Source organism: Cebus imitator, unplaced genomic scaffold, assembly GCF_001604975.1.
Source record: "Cebus imitator isolate Cc_AM_T3 unplaced genomic scaffold, Cebus_imitator-1.0 Scaffold59, whole genome shotgun sequence".
NCBI classification, from domain to species: domain Eukaryota; kingdom Metazoa; phylum Chordata; class Mammalia; order Primates; family Cebidae; genus Cebus; species Cebus imitator.
Genome location: NW_016107374.1, coordinates 2,565,509 through 2,578,621, shown reverse-complemented (window position 1 = coordinate 2,578,621; position 13,113 = coordinate 2,565,509). Strand labels below are relative to the sequence as shown.

Here is a 13,113-nt window from a genome sequence, read left to right as displayed (position 1 = left end):
AGTAGAGACAGGGTTTCACTATGTTGACCAGGATGGTCTCGATCTCTTGACCTCATGATCCACCTGCCTTGGCCACCCAAAGTGCTGGGATTATAGGCGTGAGCCACTGTGCCTGACCATGTCCTTCCTTTTTAAGGCTGGGTGATATTCCATTGTATGCATGGACCATGTTTTGCTTACTCATTCATCTGGTGTTCTCAAATACCAAGACTCAGTGATTTCAGCAGTGCCTGCAAGCTCCCGTGAATGAAAAACCTTCCTAACCGCAATCTGTACCTAGGCTCTGACCCCCGCATCAGACAGTCCTGCAGGATAAGGCGTCTGTTTAAAATGCAAATGTATTACCTTGCGGGGAGTGAGTAACTAGCATCTTGGGGCCCTGCTTCCATTGTCCTTATGAAGGATGGAGGTTGTGTTATCCTGGAAGCTGGGTCCACGGCGTGTCCTGAGAGCCCACTGCGTGCCGTGCTCTGGGCTGGGCACTCAACATTCATGGTTATGTTCAGTCCTTCCAAAGGCCCTGGCATTTTTACAGTCTTATCGATAAACACCACGTGCGGAAACAGGTGCAGAGAGGTGAGTGGGACATACCTGGGGTCTCATGGCCAGCATGGGTGGGGCCCCGCTGGCCTGCTGCTTCAAAGCCATCATACCACACCCCCCTGCTGCTCCATCGCCTGCCACAGTGGAGGCTGGGTGCCCAGAGCTGCAGGTGTTCAAGGTGTGAGGTGACTGTGATGTTAAAAGAGGACATAGTTTAGTTGGAAGAAGCAAGTCCTTCTTTGTGGGTTCCTGCCCCAGTCTTAAAATGTAAGTTTAATTATTCAGGTAGTGAAGCCAACAGATCAGGAGAAGTCTGACTTGAAGAGATGGTGTGTTAATTCAGATTTACCTCTGCGTCTGTTTCATCAAGAAGGAGGTGGAGCTCCGGGCATACTGGCCTGGCTACTTTTGTGGCATGTGATCAGGGACTGCTCCCTGTGGCCCTCCACCAGGGCCATGAAAGCTGCCAGGGCCCTGCCTCCACGGATGTATCTTGGGGCTGGAACCTGGGGTCCCACGTGCAGCAGGGGCCGAGGCCGTGGACTTTGGAAGAAGTGTGACATTAGAGAAGCAAGGGGGTTGGCCCCCGGCATTTTGTGGGTGGATATTCCTCCCTGGTGGGTGTGACTGAAAGGCCTGGAGGGTCTCACTGGTGCAGGGAGGCAAGGGATCATTTCTTGTTCTGGGATTGTCTCTAGTCACTGGGCATTCCAGACCTTGTAACTGTCCAGGAGTCCCTTGAGACGGAAGGTCGCGGTATTTCTGACTTGAAGCCTCTGGCTCTCTCTGTTAGATTTTGTTGTATGTCCCAGCAGTCCTGACCTGGATGTTCCATCAGATTTCTGTCCCTGTGAATGTGGCTGTCACCAGTGACCCCACTTTGAACTCCAAGCTCACCTGTGTGCATGACCGGAGGGGGTTAGCCTCTCGAGTCCGTGGCTCAGGACGCAGTCCTGCCGCAGAGGGAGGGCAGCCCCACCCTCTCACGCCCCATCGCTGTGGTCTGTGCTTTGTCTGCCTCGGCAGCCTTGGTCAGATCTGGAAGCATCTGGAAGCTTTAGTGTCTTAGTTATGAGTTTCAAAGAGCAGTGAAAACAGACTGGCAGGGCTCCATGAGAATTGGGAAATATTTGGGGTGGGGAGGAACTGCAGAATGTATTCTTGATTTGGTGCATTTTTCCCTCTGACTCTTTCTGGGCAACAGACCTTTAGGAATGTCTGTTAAATGCCGAAAAAGCAGGAACTGATTTCTCTCTGCATCCACAGCCGACACATGAGGCCGTGGCGCTCCGTGTCTGCTAACCTGGTTTTTCTTTCCTTTTGCTCAACAGTGAGTGACCTGCAGGAAGAAGGGAAGAATGCCATCAACTCGCCGATGTCCCCTGCCCTGGCGGATGTTCACCCTGAAGACACCCAGCTCGGTAAGGGCGGCCCCTCCTCTCCCTGCCCTGAAACAGCTGAGCGTCTATGGCACAAAGTTGGTCTTGGGGAGGCCAGTGAGGAGCCCCATAGATGTGCCCTCTTGATCAGATGCTGGGGGTATTTGGGAGTCTAAGTCCTTAGCTCAAGGTGGTGTTTGGAAAAGTCCACTGGGAAAAGCAAGTCGTTTGTGGGTTTCTGCCCAGTCGTAAAACCTAAGTTTTATTATTCAGGTGGTAAAGCCAGCAGATCGGGAGAAGACTGACTTGAAAAGATAGTTTGTTAAATTCAGTTCTGAAAGCAGGTGTAGCAGGCCACTCAGGGCTATGCCATGCCACGCCACACCATGCCACGGAAGGCCACGTGGAAAGCATCAGGCAGAGGCAGAAGGAGCAGGGCCAATGTCTTTATTTTGTATTATATATATACACGTATTTTTAGATAGAGTCTCAGGCCGGGTGCGGTGGCTCACGCCTGTAATCCCAGGACTTTGGGAGGCCAAGGTGGGTGGATCACAAGGTAGGGAGATCGAGACCATCCTGGCCAACATGGTAAAACCCCATCTCTACTAAAAATACAAAAATCAGCTGGGTGTGGTGCTGTGTGCCTGTAATCCCAGCTACTTGGGAGGCTGAGGCAGGAGAATCGCTTGAACTTGGGAGGCAGAGGTTGCAGTGAGCCGAGATTGTGCCACTGCACTCCAGCCTGGCAACAGAGCGAGACTCCATCTAAAAAAAAGAAAAATAGAGAGATAGAGTCTCACTCTGTCACCCAAGCTGGAGTGCAGTGATGTGATCATGGCTCACTGCAGCCTTGACCTTCCAGGTTCAAGTGATCCTTCTGCCTTAGCCTCCTGAGTAGCTGGGACTACAGGGGTGTGCCATCACAGCCACCTAACTTTGTGAATTTTCTGTAGAGATGGAGTCTTGCCATGTTGCTCAGGCTGGTCTCTAACTCCTGGGCTCAGGCAATTCTCCTGTCTTGGTCTTACAATGTGCCAGAATTACAGGTGTGAGCCACTGCGCCTGGCCCCAACACCCTTACTGTGGCTTTCTCTGAAGGAATGGGCAAGACTGGGTGAACAGGCCTGGGCCTGACTGGCTGGAATCATTTCAGTGGGCTCTGGGGTACAGGGACTATCCTGAGTCTTCTGGTACCTGGTCCTGGGGAGATGAGGGTAAGGACATTGGCTGGGAGTGTAGGAGCCACATAAGAGCCAAGAAAAGAGGTGGCTGGGGGCTCCGGGGGCTTGGGCTCTGAGTGGGTTTACATATGGAAGGTGCGGTCACAGAGGGTGGTTTACCAGCTCTAAGAATTAGCTCGCCCTGGAGGTGTGGCCTCTCCAGAGTCAGCAAGGCCCCAAGATGCCAAGTACCAGAAGATACAGAAAACAGGACGGACACTGTGGCTCACGCCTGTAATCCCAGCACTTTGGGAAGTTGAGGCAGGTGGATCACCTGAGGTCAGGAGTTCTAGACCAGTCTGGCCAACAGGGCGGAATCTTGTCTCTAATAAAAATACAAAAAATTAGCTAGTGTGGTGGGGGGGCGCCTATAATCCCAGCTACTTGGGAGGCTGAGGCAGGAGAATTGCTTGAACCCGCGAGGGAGGTGGAGGGTGCAGTGAGCTGAGATTGCACCACTGCACTCCAGCCCGGGTGACAGAGACCATCACCAGGTGGCTGGGAGACCCCTGCAGGATCCGCAGACACAGCCACCTGCCTGGGGCCCTCTCAGGCCCACTGTCCTCCTCCAGGTGGGGTCAGGAATGAAACCTACCCCAAAGGGACAATTAGAGGCCAGAGATGCCTCTGAGACAGTGTTTGGTGACGCCAAGCCTCGAAATGGCATCTCTGTCCCCCTCCACCCTTCACAGTCTCTGGTTCAGATGCTCCATTCCCCTTGGTGGCCGACTGAGGCAGGACCCCTCCAGGAGCCCGCAGCCCTGGGACATCAGAGCAGGCATGGCATGCTGCCCAGTCCAGGGGTTGCTGGGGGGTCGGACGTGGGCTCAGAGCCTTCAGCAAGGAGCACGAAGTTCCCCTTGAGGTCCACATGACCTGGCTGGGTCTGAATCTTGATTCTTCTCTGTTCAGCGAGAGCAAGGAGTGGGGATACAGGGCGATGCTGGGATGATACAGGGCAGGCAAATACAGGGGTGTTCCCTGAAATGGCCTCTCTGAAGGCTGGGATTGGGTAGTGACCTACTCACTCTCCATCCTGCACCTTCCCCATACGTGTGTGGACTCACGGCCTGGCCCTGCTCCTTGCCCGCCTGAGATGGGTGGTCTGGAGGGGGTCTCAGACATGGGTCACCCAGGTACACCAAGGCTCCTTCGGGTAGGAGAGCTTGGAAGATTTGGCGTTTGGACTCAAGGATCTCAGCTGGGGGGCTGAGGTCTGAAGAGTGAAGGAAACATGGGCCAGGGAGAGAGGGTCAGACAGCGGGAGCAGGTGCCACGGCCCGGGGAAGGTGGCAGCGAGGCTTCAAGGAACAAGGGAAAGCCGGACAGGCTGGAGCAGATTGCACCAGGAGGGTGGGAAAGGAGGCTGGAGAGGGTCCTTGGAGGCCGTCTGGAGGCTGCCAGCCTTGATCCCAGCAGGAGTGGGAGGCTGTGGAGGCCTTCGAAGAGACATCACCAGGACTCCTGAGTGCTCCCTGCACATTACCTGGAGTGTCCTTCCCAAGCATCAGATCTGCAGGACTTCAAAAATAGTTTCTCCACATTGTCAGAGTTCAGACGCTGCCGCTGGGAAGTGACATCACATCCGTGTCAGCAGCAAAGTTTCACTCAATTGGATGTCAAGAAAGATTCGCTCAAAGCCATTTTCTTTCTTTCTTTTGTATTTTATTTTATTATTTATTTTTAAAAATAGAGACGGGGATTTCACCAGCCCAGGCTGGTCTGGAACTCCTGGGCTCAAGCCGTCTTCCCACCTTAGCCTCCCAAAGTGCTGGGATTACAGGCATGAGCCACTACACCCAGCTTCAATGCTGTTTTCATTTTGACCAACACAGTCAGTATGTCCAGCCCAGTGGGAGCCCGTCTGGGCCCTGGGACCTGGTCTCTACTGTGTCCTGGCTGTTTCCACATGTATGTCCTTGGGGTACCTGGCTTCTGCCTGGAGCCCTCTTGTGCCCTTTCTCCTCTTGAAGAGAGAAGCGTGGTGGAGAGCCTCGTGGTGAGTGGACCCTGGGCCCCACCCATCCCATGCTCTGCCCAGATCCCGGAGCTGGACAGCGTGGGCAGCCTGAGACCCCCTTGCCCTTCCCTGAGTGTGTTCAGAGGTGCTTGGAGCCCGCTGGCTTCTGTGTGGCGCTAGGCATTTCTGCCACGGAGCATGCCTGGCCTCTGGGGGTGTCCCCTCCACAGTCCCGCCTCCCCCGCCACCACCTCCATGGCACCGTCCTCTGTGAGGGGCCCAGCTGGCTGCCTGGTGTCCGTGGGATCCAGGCTGAGACATGGAGGGAAAGCAAACAGGTAGAGAAATAGAAAGAGGATGAGGATGAGCACATTTCGCTAATAAACATTATCCCGCCCCCTTTTTTTTTTTGCCATTTCTTTCCCAATATGTTTTCTGCATGTTATTTTACATACAACCTTGCATGTTGATTCTTTTCCACTCAATGTACCGAATGTTTTCCATCTCGTAACCATCCCAATTCTTCGCATGTATTTATAAATAGTGGCACTGGGGAGCTGCCTGGTGCCTGAAGCTTTCCCACATGTCAGATTCCAGGCAGGGGACGCATCTCATGCCCCTGTGAATGCCACTCTCTCATTATTTCTCCTGCAAAGTGGAAATGGTTTGGACCGGTTGTTGGTGAAGTCTGGGAGAGGCAAGGCTGGGCAGAACGATGGAGTTTGACTTCATCCCTTTACAGAAGAGGGGAGGATGCCCCATCCACCTTCCAGAAGGTGGTTCTTGCAGTCACACAACCCCCAACTCCGTAGTGCTGGGCTCTCTGCTTCTTCATTTGACAGAGATGCGTCCGGCCTCCCCCTGGCTTCCCGAATTCCTGCTAACCCTATAATCGCTGACCGTGACTTCCTTTTGTCCCTGGCAGAGGAGAACGAGGAGCGCACGATGATTGACCCCACCTCCAAGGATGACCCCAAGTTCAAGGAACTGGTCAAGGTAAGGAGCTCCATCTCAGTTAGAATCTTCTCCTTAGGTGAGGGCTTGGCTTTGGGGTTCAGGGCTCTCGTGGATGAAGGGAGCTAAACCCGGGAGCTCCTGAAAGGGATGCTGGTGCAGCGTGAGAAGGTGGACGGATGTGTTGGCAGAGCAGGATGGCAGGGAGGATCTGTCCGGCAGTGCCCAGTGCCTCCTGTGTGCCCTGCTCGGCTGGGGCTTTAGCAGCCAGGCTCGTGAGCTCTTTGCTGGACAGAGCTCGGCAGGAGGGGATTTCAGGATTAGGAATGAGTGCTCGTGTGAGCTAGCGCGGCTCCTTACAAATGGAGTTGGAACTCCTTCTGGAGCCTGGTGGGGTCTGGATTCAGACGCAACTCTAAAACGCAGGAGGCGACCCTCCGGCCACTCCTGCCAAGGAGCCAGCTGATGTTGACCCCTGTGCTGGGTGGACATCCGGTTTCCACCACGTCTGGAGGTGTGAATCCCAGCTGCGCAAGGAAACTGGCTGCCCCACTTTCAGAAGTCAGGGAGCATTGAGGGGAGGGGCCCGTGGCTCTGGCCTTGGGCAGCTGCTGTCCTCCTCCAGCGTGACACCTGCTCATCATGGGGCAGTGCTTGTGTGGGTCCAAGTGCAGAGTGCAGTTTTGTTGCTCTGATCTAAACCATGGCAGGGCTTGGGAGGGAGTCCCCTGAAGAGGAGACGCTGTGGGCTCCGCCTGACCCTGGTGGACCCAGGGCTGGCTCTCGGGCAGATGGCCATGGTAGACACTTGGCTTCTGCAGCCCATGGCCAGCTTGGGTGCCCTGGGAGTCTTGAAAATGTTGATTGTGACAGTGTCTGCCAGAAAGAGACATTTTTTCTATTAAAAGGGCTTTTTTAAAAAAGCTTCTCCACCTTAAACACCTCATTGGACTCAATGCTGGGCTGTACAACTGCATTTTCATGAGGGCTCATTCAGAATAAGTAAAATGGCTTGCAAGTTATATTCTTTTAAAATTTACATTGAGGCCTGACGTGGTGGCTCATGCCTGTAATCCCAGCACTTTGAGAGGGCAAGGCAGGTGGATCACCTGAGATCAGGAGCTCAAGACCAGCCTGGCCAACATGGAGAAACCCCGTCTCTACTAAAAATACAAAATCAGCCAGGGGTGGTGCATGCCTGTAATCTCAGCTACTCGGGAGGCTGAGGCAGAAGAATTGCTTGAACCTGGGAGGTGGAAGTTACGATGAGCCAAGATCCCGCCACTGCACTCCAGCCCAGGCACTAAGAGTGCAACTTCATCTAAAAAAAAAAAAAAAAAACCATTAAAAATGTCAGTTTTAGGTCCCACCCAAAGATAGTGTTTCTTAATAACTTAAATTACTTAACTTATTTTATTATTATTTTTTCCTGAATACCTGCTCTGTTATTTTGAACAGAATAATGTCGATGAGGAAATTCGCTGTCTTTTAGCCACCAAAATGTTGTACTTGGCAGATATTTAAGCAAGGGCTGCAAGAGACGTCAGGCCTCTCTAGATAAGCAGACCCAATTGTGTCAATATCTAGAGAGAGGTTGATTATGATATTGGCTCATGTGACTATGGAGGCTGAGAAGTCCCACGACCTGCCATCTGCAGGCTAGGAAGCTGGAGGGCCAGTGGTGTAGATGCCAGCCTGAGTCTGCAGTCCTGAGGAACAGGAGCAGGGTGTGAGAAGGCCCACATGCTGGCTCGTGCAGCCCCCAGCAGAGAGAAGCGACTTCCTGCTTCCTCCACCTTTTTGTTCTATGGGATCAGGTGAGGCCCATCCTCCTCGGAGAGGGCTGTCTGCCTTACTGCATCCACCAATTCAAATGCTCATCTCCTCTGGAAACACCTCTGAGACACACCCAGAAACAATGTTTCACCGGCTACTTGGGCATCCCAAAGCCCAGGCAAGTCGACACAGAAGATGAACCATCCATGCACCTTTCTCAACATTTTTCCTTTGATTTTTGAGCAATGCTGGAGAGTTCACCAACTCCATTCACAGGATTATCTCCTTGAAACAACTCCGTGGGGGGCTGTGTCATCCTTGCTGCCATATGGAGACTCAGCGAGGTGAAGGAGCCGGGGGAGGGGAGGGTGCCGTGGCTCACGGCTGAAATCCCAGTGCTTTGGGATGCCAAGGTGGGGGGTTGCTTGAGCCCAGATGTTTAAGATCAGCCTGAGCAACATGGTGAAACCCTGTCTCTACAAAACAGTACAAAACTTCACTGGGTTTGGTGAGAGGCACCTGTAATCCTAGCTACTCAGGAGGCTGAGGTGGGAGGATTGCTTGAGCCCAGGAGGTCATTACTTGGGCATGTCTGTGAATAGGCACTGCAGTCTAGCCTGGGTGACAGAGCAAGACCCTCTCTCAAAAAAAAAAAAAAAAAAAGAGAGGTTTAAGTAGCTCCCTACTCCCAGGTGCTGGGGTTAGTGATGTGTCTGTGCTTGAATGGCTCTGTCCATTTGGTGTTGCCTTCACTGAGCTGGGTTGAGTGTGGGGTCCTGTGCTCGGCCCTGGGGCTGGGGGATGGATAAGTGACTTCCCTGCTGCGCAGGATTTGATTTACGCTCCTCCCAGATGTATGCAGCGCCACCCACCCCTGCCTCCGAAGACCTCCAGGTTGTTTCAGCCTTGGTGAGGTGAGGGCTGGGCTGCTGTGTATCTGTCAGCCCAGCATGGAGGGGCTGCAGTGTCTGCGGCAGCCAGCGCCAAACTGGAGGGATCTGTGGAGGCTTCAGCTGTTCTCTCTTCCAGGTTCCAGATTGAGAAGAAGGCCACATCGAGGGGCTTGGGGTGGGCTGGCTGTTTGGGAAAGCTAATTAACATTCTGCAGGGCAAAGTAGGACTAAGGACAGGAAGGAGCTGAGGAATAAATGCCTCTCCCCGACTTCCCTGAGGTGTGCTTCTGAGACCATGGCTGGTGGAGATGCGCCGCGTGGCTGAGCACCATCTGGGTTTTCTTCCGAAGCCATAGCCAGCTCATGCACCTGCCTCACCTCCCTTCCCCTCCCTCTTGCTAGTCTGGGATGCCCTTCCCTCACCTCCAAGCCCCTGCCAAAGAAAATGCATCAGCAGTGAGCTTTGCCCTGGCTCTGTTTTGCAGGGAACCTGGGCCAGAATCATGGCCCCCAAAGATAACCATGCGATGATCCCCGGAGCCACTGACTAGAACCTTGCATGGCAAAGGGACATGGCGGGTGGGGTTAACCTTGCAATGAGGAGGTCATCCTGGATGATCCAGGTGGGCCGGTGTGTTCACTTGTGTCCGTAGAAGGACGGGGGAGCTTTGACTGCACATGAACATGGCAGCTTGACCCTGGAAACAAGGTGGCCGCTTCTGGCTCTGAAGATGGAATAAAGGGCCACACACTGATGGATGCAGGTGGCCTCTGCCTCTAGAAGTGGAAAAGACAAAAGAAGTGGAGAATCCAGGAGGAACCCTGGAACCTCTAGAAGAAACTAGCCCTGTAGACGCCAGCCCAGTGAAACAGATTTTGGACTTTGACCTCTAGGACTGCAAGAGAATCCACTGAGCTATTGGAAGCCCCTGGGTTTGTGTTAATTGGTTATAGCAGCCACAGACAACCAACGCGATGCCCTTCTCCAAGCTGCTGCCTCTCCCCCTGCAGCTGGCGGGCCCTGGCCCCTGGGGCCAGGCAGGGTGGGTTTTGGTACGTACAGCAGTGGCAGCATCCTTGGCCGTTTCCTGGTAGGGCTAGCTGCCAGACACTGACATGCCTGTTACGGCAACTGTCCCAGCAGGCTAGAGCACGTGTTTCTGGAGACAGGCAATTTCCCGAAGGCTCCACCTGCTCTCAGGCTGCAGGTTGCGCCTCAAAGCAGGGTGGCAGGCATTTCCCATCTTTGATCAATCATTTCCCAAAATAAGCATAGACACAGCAACCAGGAGAGCAGCATCGGTTCAGCTGTCGCTGGTGTGTCAGTTACTATAGTGGTGGCACAGAGGGGATGTGCACTAAATATTAGTTCTCACCGACGACAGCCTTTTAAACAGGATTGTGGGTGGTGGCAGGTGAGATGGTGGTGCTGAGCTTGGGCTGCGTGTGGTTCATTCTCATTTGTCAGGCATGCAGGGGGCTCTCTGTGTGGCCAGGGTTTTCCCTGAGTCTGAATTTACTCACGTCTGTCGATTCTCCGCACCACCTTCTGGCTTGGGAGGGAGTCCGATGCAGAGTGGCGTGCGTGTGCAGGTAAGGGTGAGCAGGGGAGGGTCAGCCCGCCAGCTACTTCCTGAGCCGGAGGCCAGCACTGTGGCCTGTCCTTGGGCTGCTGCTGAGCTGGGCACCCTCAGACATGCTCTGTCCAGACCCTTCCTGTGTCATTCCCAGCCTCCCCTCCTCCTTCACTGCCCCTGCCACCACGGTCACCTTGCTGTTCTGAGGACACACTGAGTAAGTACCCACTGGGTGTTGGGTGAAAGGAGACAGTCCCCCAAGCCCACCCTCACTTCTGACACCAGTGGCAAGTTCAGGATTTCCAACACTGCCCTGAGGTTTGATCATTTGCCTGAGGGACTCCCAGAGCTCACTTAAAGCTGTCCCACTGCCAGTTACGGTTTCCGATGGTGAAGGGAAACAGATGAAAATCAGCCGAGGGAAGAGTCTCCCAGGGTGGAGTTGAAGGCACCCACACAGCGCCTCCATTGTCCTTTCACCATGGGCTCATGGCAGCGTTACTCTCCTGGTGACGTGGGGCCATGTGCACCCAGTACTGTCAGCCGCGGAGTCGTCTGAGCCTCCGTGTCCAGAGTTTCTGCTGGGCGTCCCTTGCATGGGCGTGGCTGACTGTCCACATGGCTCATCTGTCTCCAGCCCGTCCAGCAGGTGGCTGATACAGTGCGACCAAAAGCCCCCTCCCTGAATCACATAGTTACTCTCTGGCTGGCCCGAGGCCCCTGGGTAAGCAGAGGTGCTTTATCAGACAGGGTATTCTGGGGCTTAGGAGGTTATGTCCCAGGGGCTGAGGGCACAGTCCTGACCTCTCTTTGGTGAAGGTTAGGTTCATTATCACGTACCTGGCCTCTGCACTTTCAAAGGTCCGTGCCTGGAGCTCTCTGCTCTACTTCTTTCAGTTTTCTCTCCATGTTTCCTCCTTGGAGCTGTATTTCCTGCCCCTGTCACTCTATCGCTCTTTTCCTAACTCCAGTTCCCTTTTCTTTGCCGGGCTTCCTGCTGCCTGGAGTCAGTTCTCGTTTACTGATTTGTTTTCCATCTTTCTCCTCCCCCAGAATGTGATTTTATGCTGTGAGGGACCATGAGCATTCTGTTCCCAGCCGAATCCCCAGGGCTGGGGTCCTGCTGCACATGCAGAGCCCATTCATCCTTGATGGATAGTGAGAGAACGGATGGAGGGCTTGTGTCAGCAGCACCAACATGAGGTTCTCACCAGGATCTCCCAAGATGGCATGGGGCTTAGAGACAAGACAGATGTGGTTGCTTTTGGTGGTTGTTTTGAGATAGGGTCTTACTCTATCACTCTGTCGCCCAGGCTGGAGTGCAGTGGCACGATCTCAGCTCACGGCACTCTCTGCCTCCCAGGCTCAAGCGATTCTCATGCCTCCATCTCCTGAGTGGCTGAGATTATAGGCATGTGCCACAACACCTGGCTAATTTTTTTGTATTTTTAGTAGAGAGCGGATTTCACCATGTTGGCCAGGCTGGTCTTGAACTCCTGACCTCAAGTGATCCACCTGTCTTGGCCTCCCAAAGTGCTGAGCTGACAGGTGTGAACCACCGCACCTGGCCAGATGTGTTTTTTTTTGTTCCACCCCAGACCTGTGAGATGACCTTGTCAGGAAGGAGGCCCTGGGAGTAGGGGTGAGGATTGGGGTAAACCTGTGGATTGGACGCTCATGTAGGTGGTCCCAGGTGCTTGCCTTGGGAAGAGATGGCCAGTCTGGATGGTGCAGATAAAATACATCCACACGACCTGCGCGATTCTCTCTGCTTTTCAGAGCGTCCTTTGTGGGCTGCGGGCTGTGGTGATCTAATGCTAGTGGATTACAGCTAAGTAGCCCTTAGTAGACGCCACCTCCCAGTGGTTCCTTGGAGGCATTTGGCCCAGAAGCAGATGTTATTAGTGCAAAGCATAGACCATATGCAGGCCTGAGCAGGTCAGGGGTCAGGCAGGTCTGACTGACACTCTGATCCGCTGGACATGGTGGTGTGGCCATTGCCTATGGCCACATCGCAGCCTTGAGACTGGGGGACATTCCCAAGGAAGCCTGGCTGGTTCTCTAGTTTTCTCTTTCTCTGTTCTCTGTCTTCTGCACTTTTTTCCTCTTATCTTGATTACCTGTCCTGCCTCCCCGCTGCAGACACCCACCTCTGACTTATGCTGCCTCGGGACTGTTGCTGTATAAAATGTGAGCTGCCCTCTGCTCCTGTGTTTTTTTTTTTTCAAATCCTTAGCTGTGGCTAAGGCAGGCACGAGAATGAGGCTGGTCATTTGAAACTTGTCTTGGAGCATCTATTATACTCATGTATTATACTGTTAAGGGGCGAAGGTTGGCTCTGGGGTCAGCTTCCTGGATTCAAATCCAGATTCAGATTAAAGTGGGATGTTATATGTAAATTTCTGGTGCTGCAAAAGCAGTAGCACTTGAATATAAATTTCCTCAGCAAGGCAATTTACTTCTACAGAAGGGCGCGTCTCACAGATGGAGCAATGGCAAGTGCACACCTGGACGAGGGAGGGGAGGGGGTTCTTATTCCTGACGCCAGTAGCCCCCACTGCTGTGTCATTGTTCTCCTATTGGTTAGGGTTGGACCGCATGGCCTAAGCTAATTCCGTTTGGCTATTTTAAGGGGAGCAGGAGTATGAGCCAGAGTGGTGGGATGAGTAATTTGGCAGGAAGGACAGTTATGGGACAGGTCAGAGCAGGTGACCAGGGGCAACTCAGATCAGAGCAGGTGACCAGGGGCAACTGGACAACTCAAGCCAGAGCAGGTGACCAGGGACAACTGGACAACTCAGGTCAGAG

The 13,113-nt window shown here is 53.6% G+C and overlaps 1 protein-coding gene across 2 annotated transcripts in view; it reads left to right on the top strand.

Annotated features, from left to right (window-relative positions):
- The window catches only part of PARVB (parvin beta), a 144,786-nt gene that overhangs the window by 65,139 nt on the left and 66,534 nt on the right, over positions 1–13,113 (top strand). For both annotated transcript variants that reach the window (XM_017529509.2, XM_017529511.2), the window contains exons 2-3: positions 1,875–1,964; positions 6,031–6,101. In XM_017529509.2, the coding sequence (XP_017384998.1) occupies positions 1,875–1,964; positions 6,031–6,101 (161 nt within the window). The remainder of the gene's footprint in view (positions 1–1,874; positions 1,965–6,030; positions 6,102–13,113) is intronic.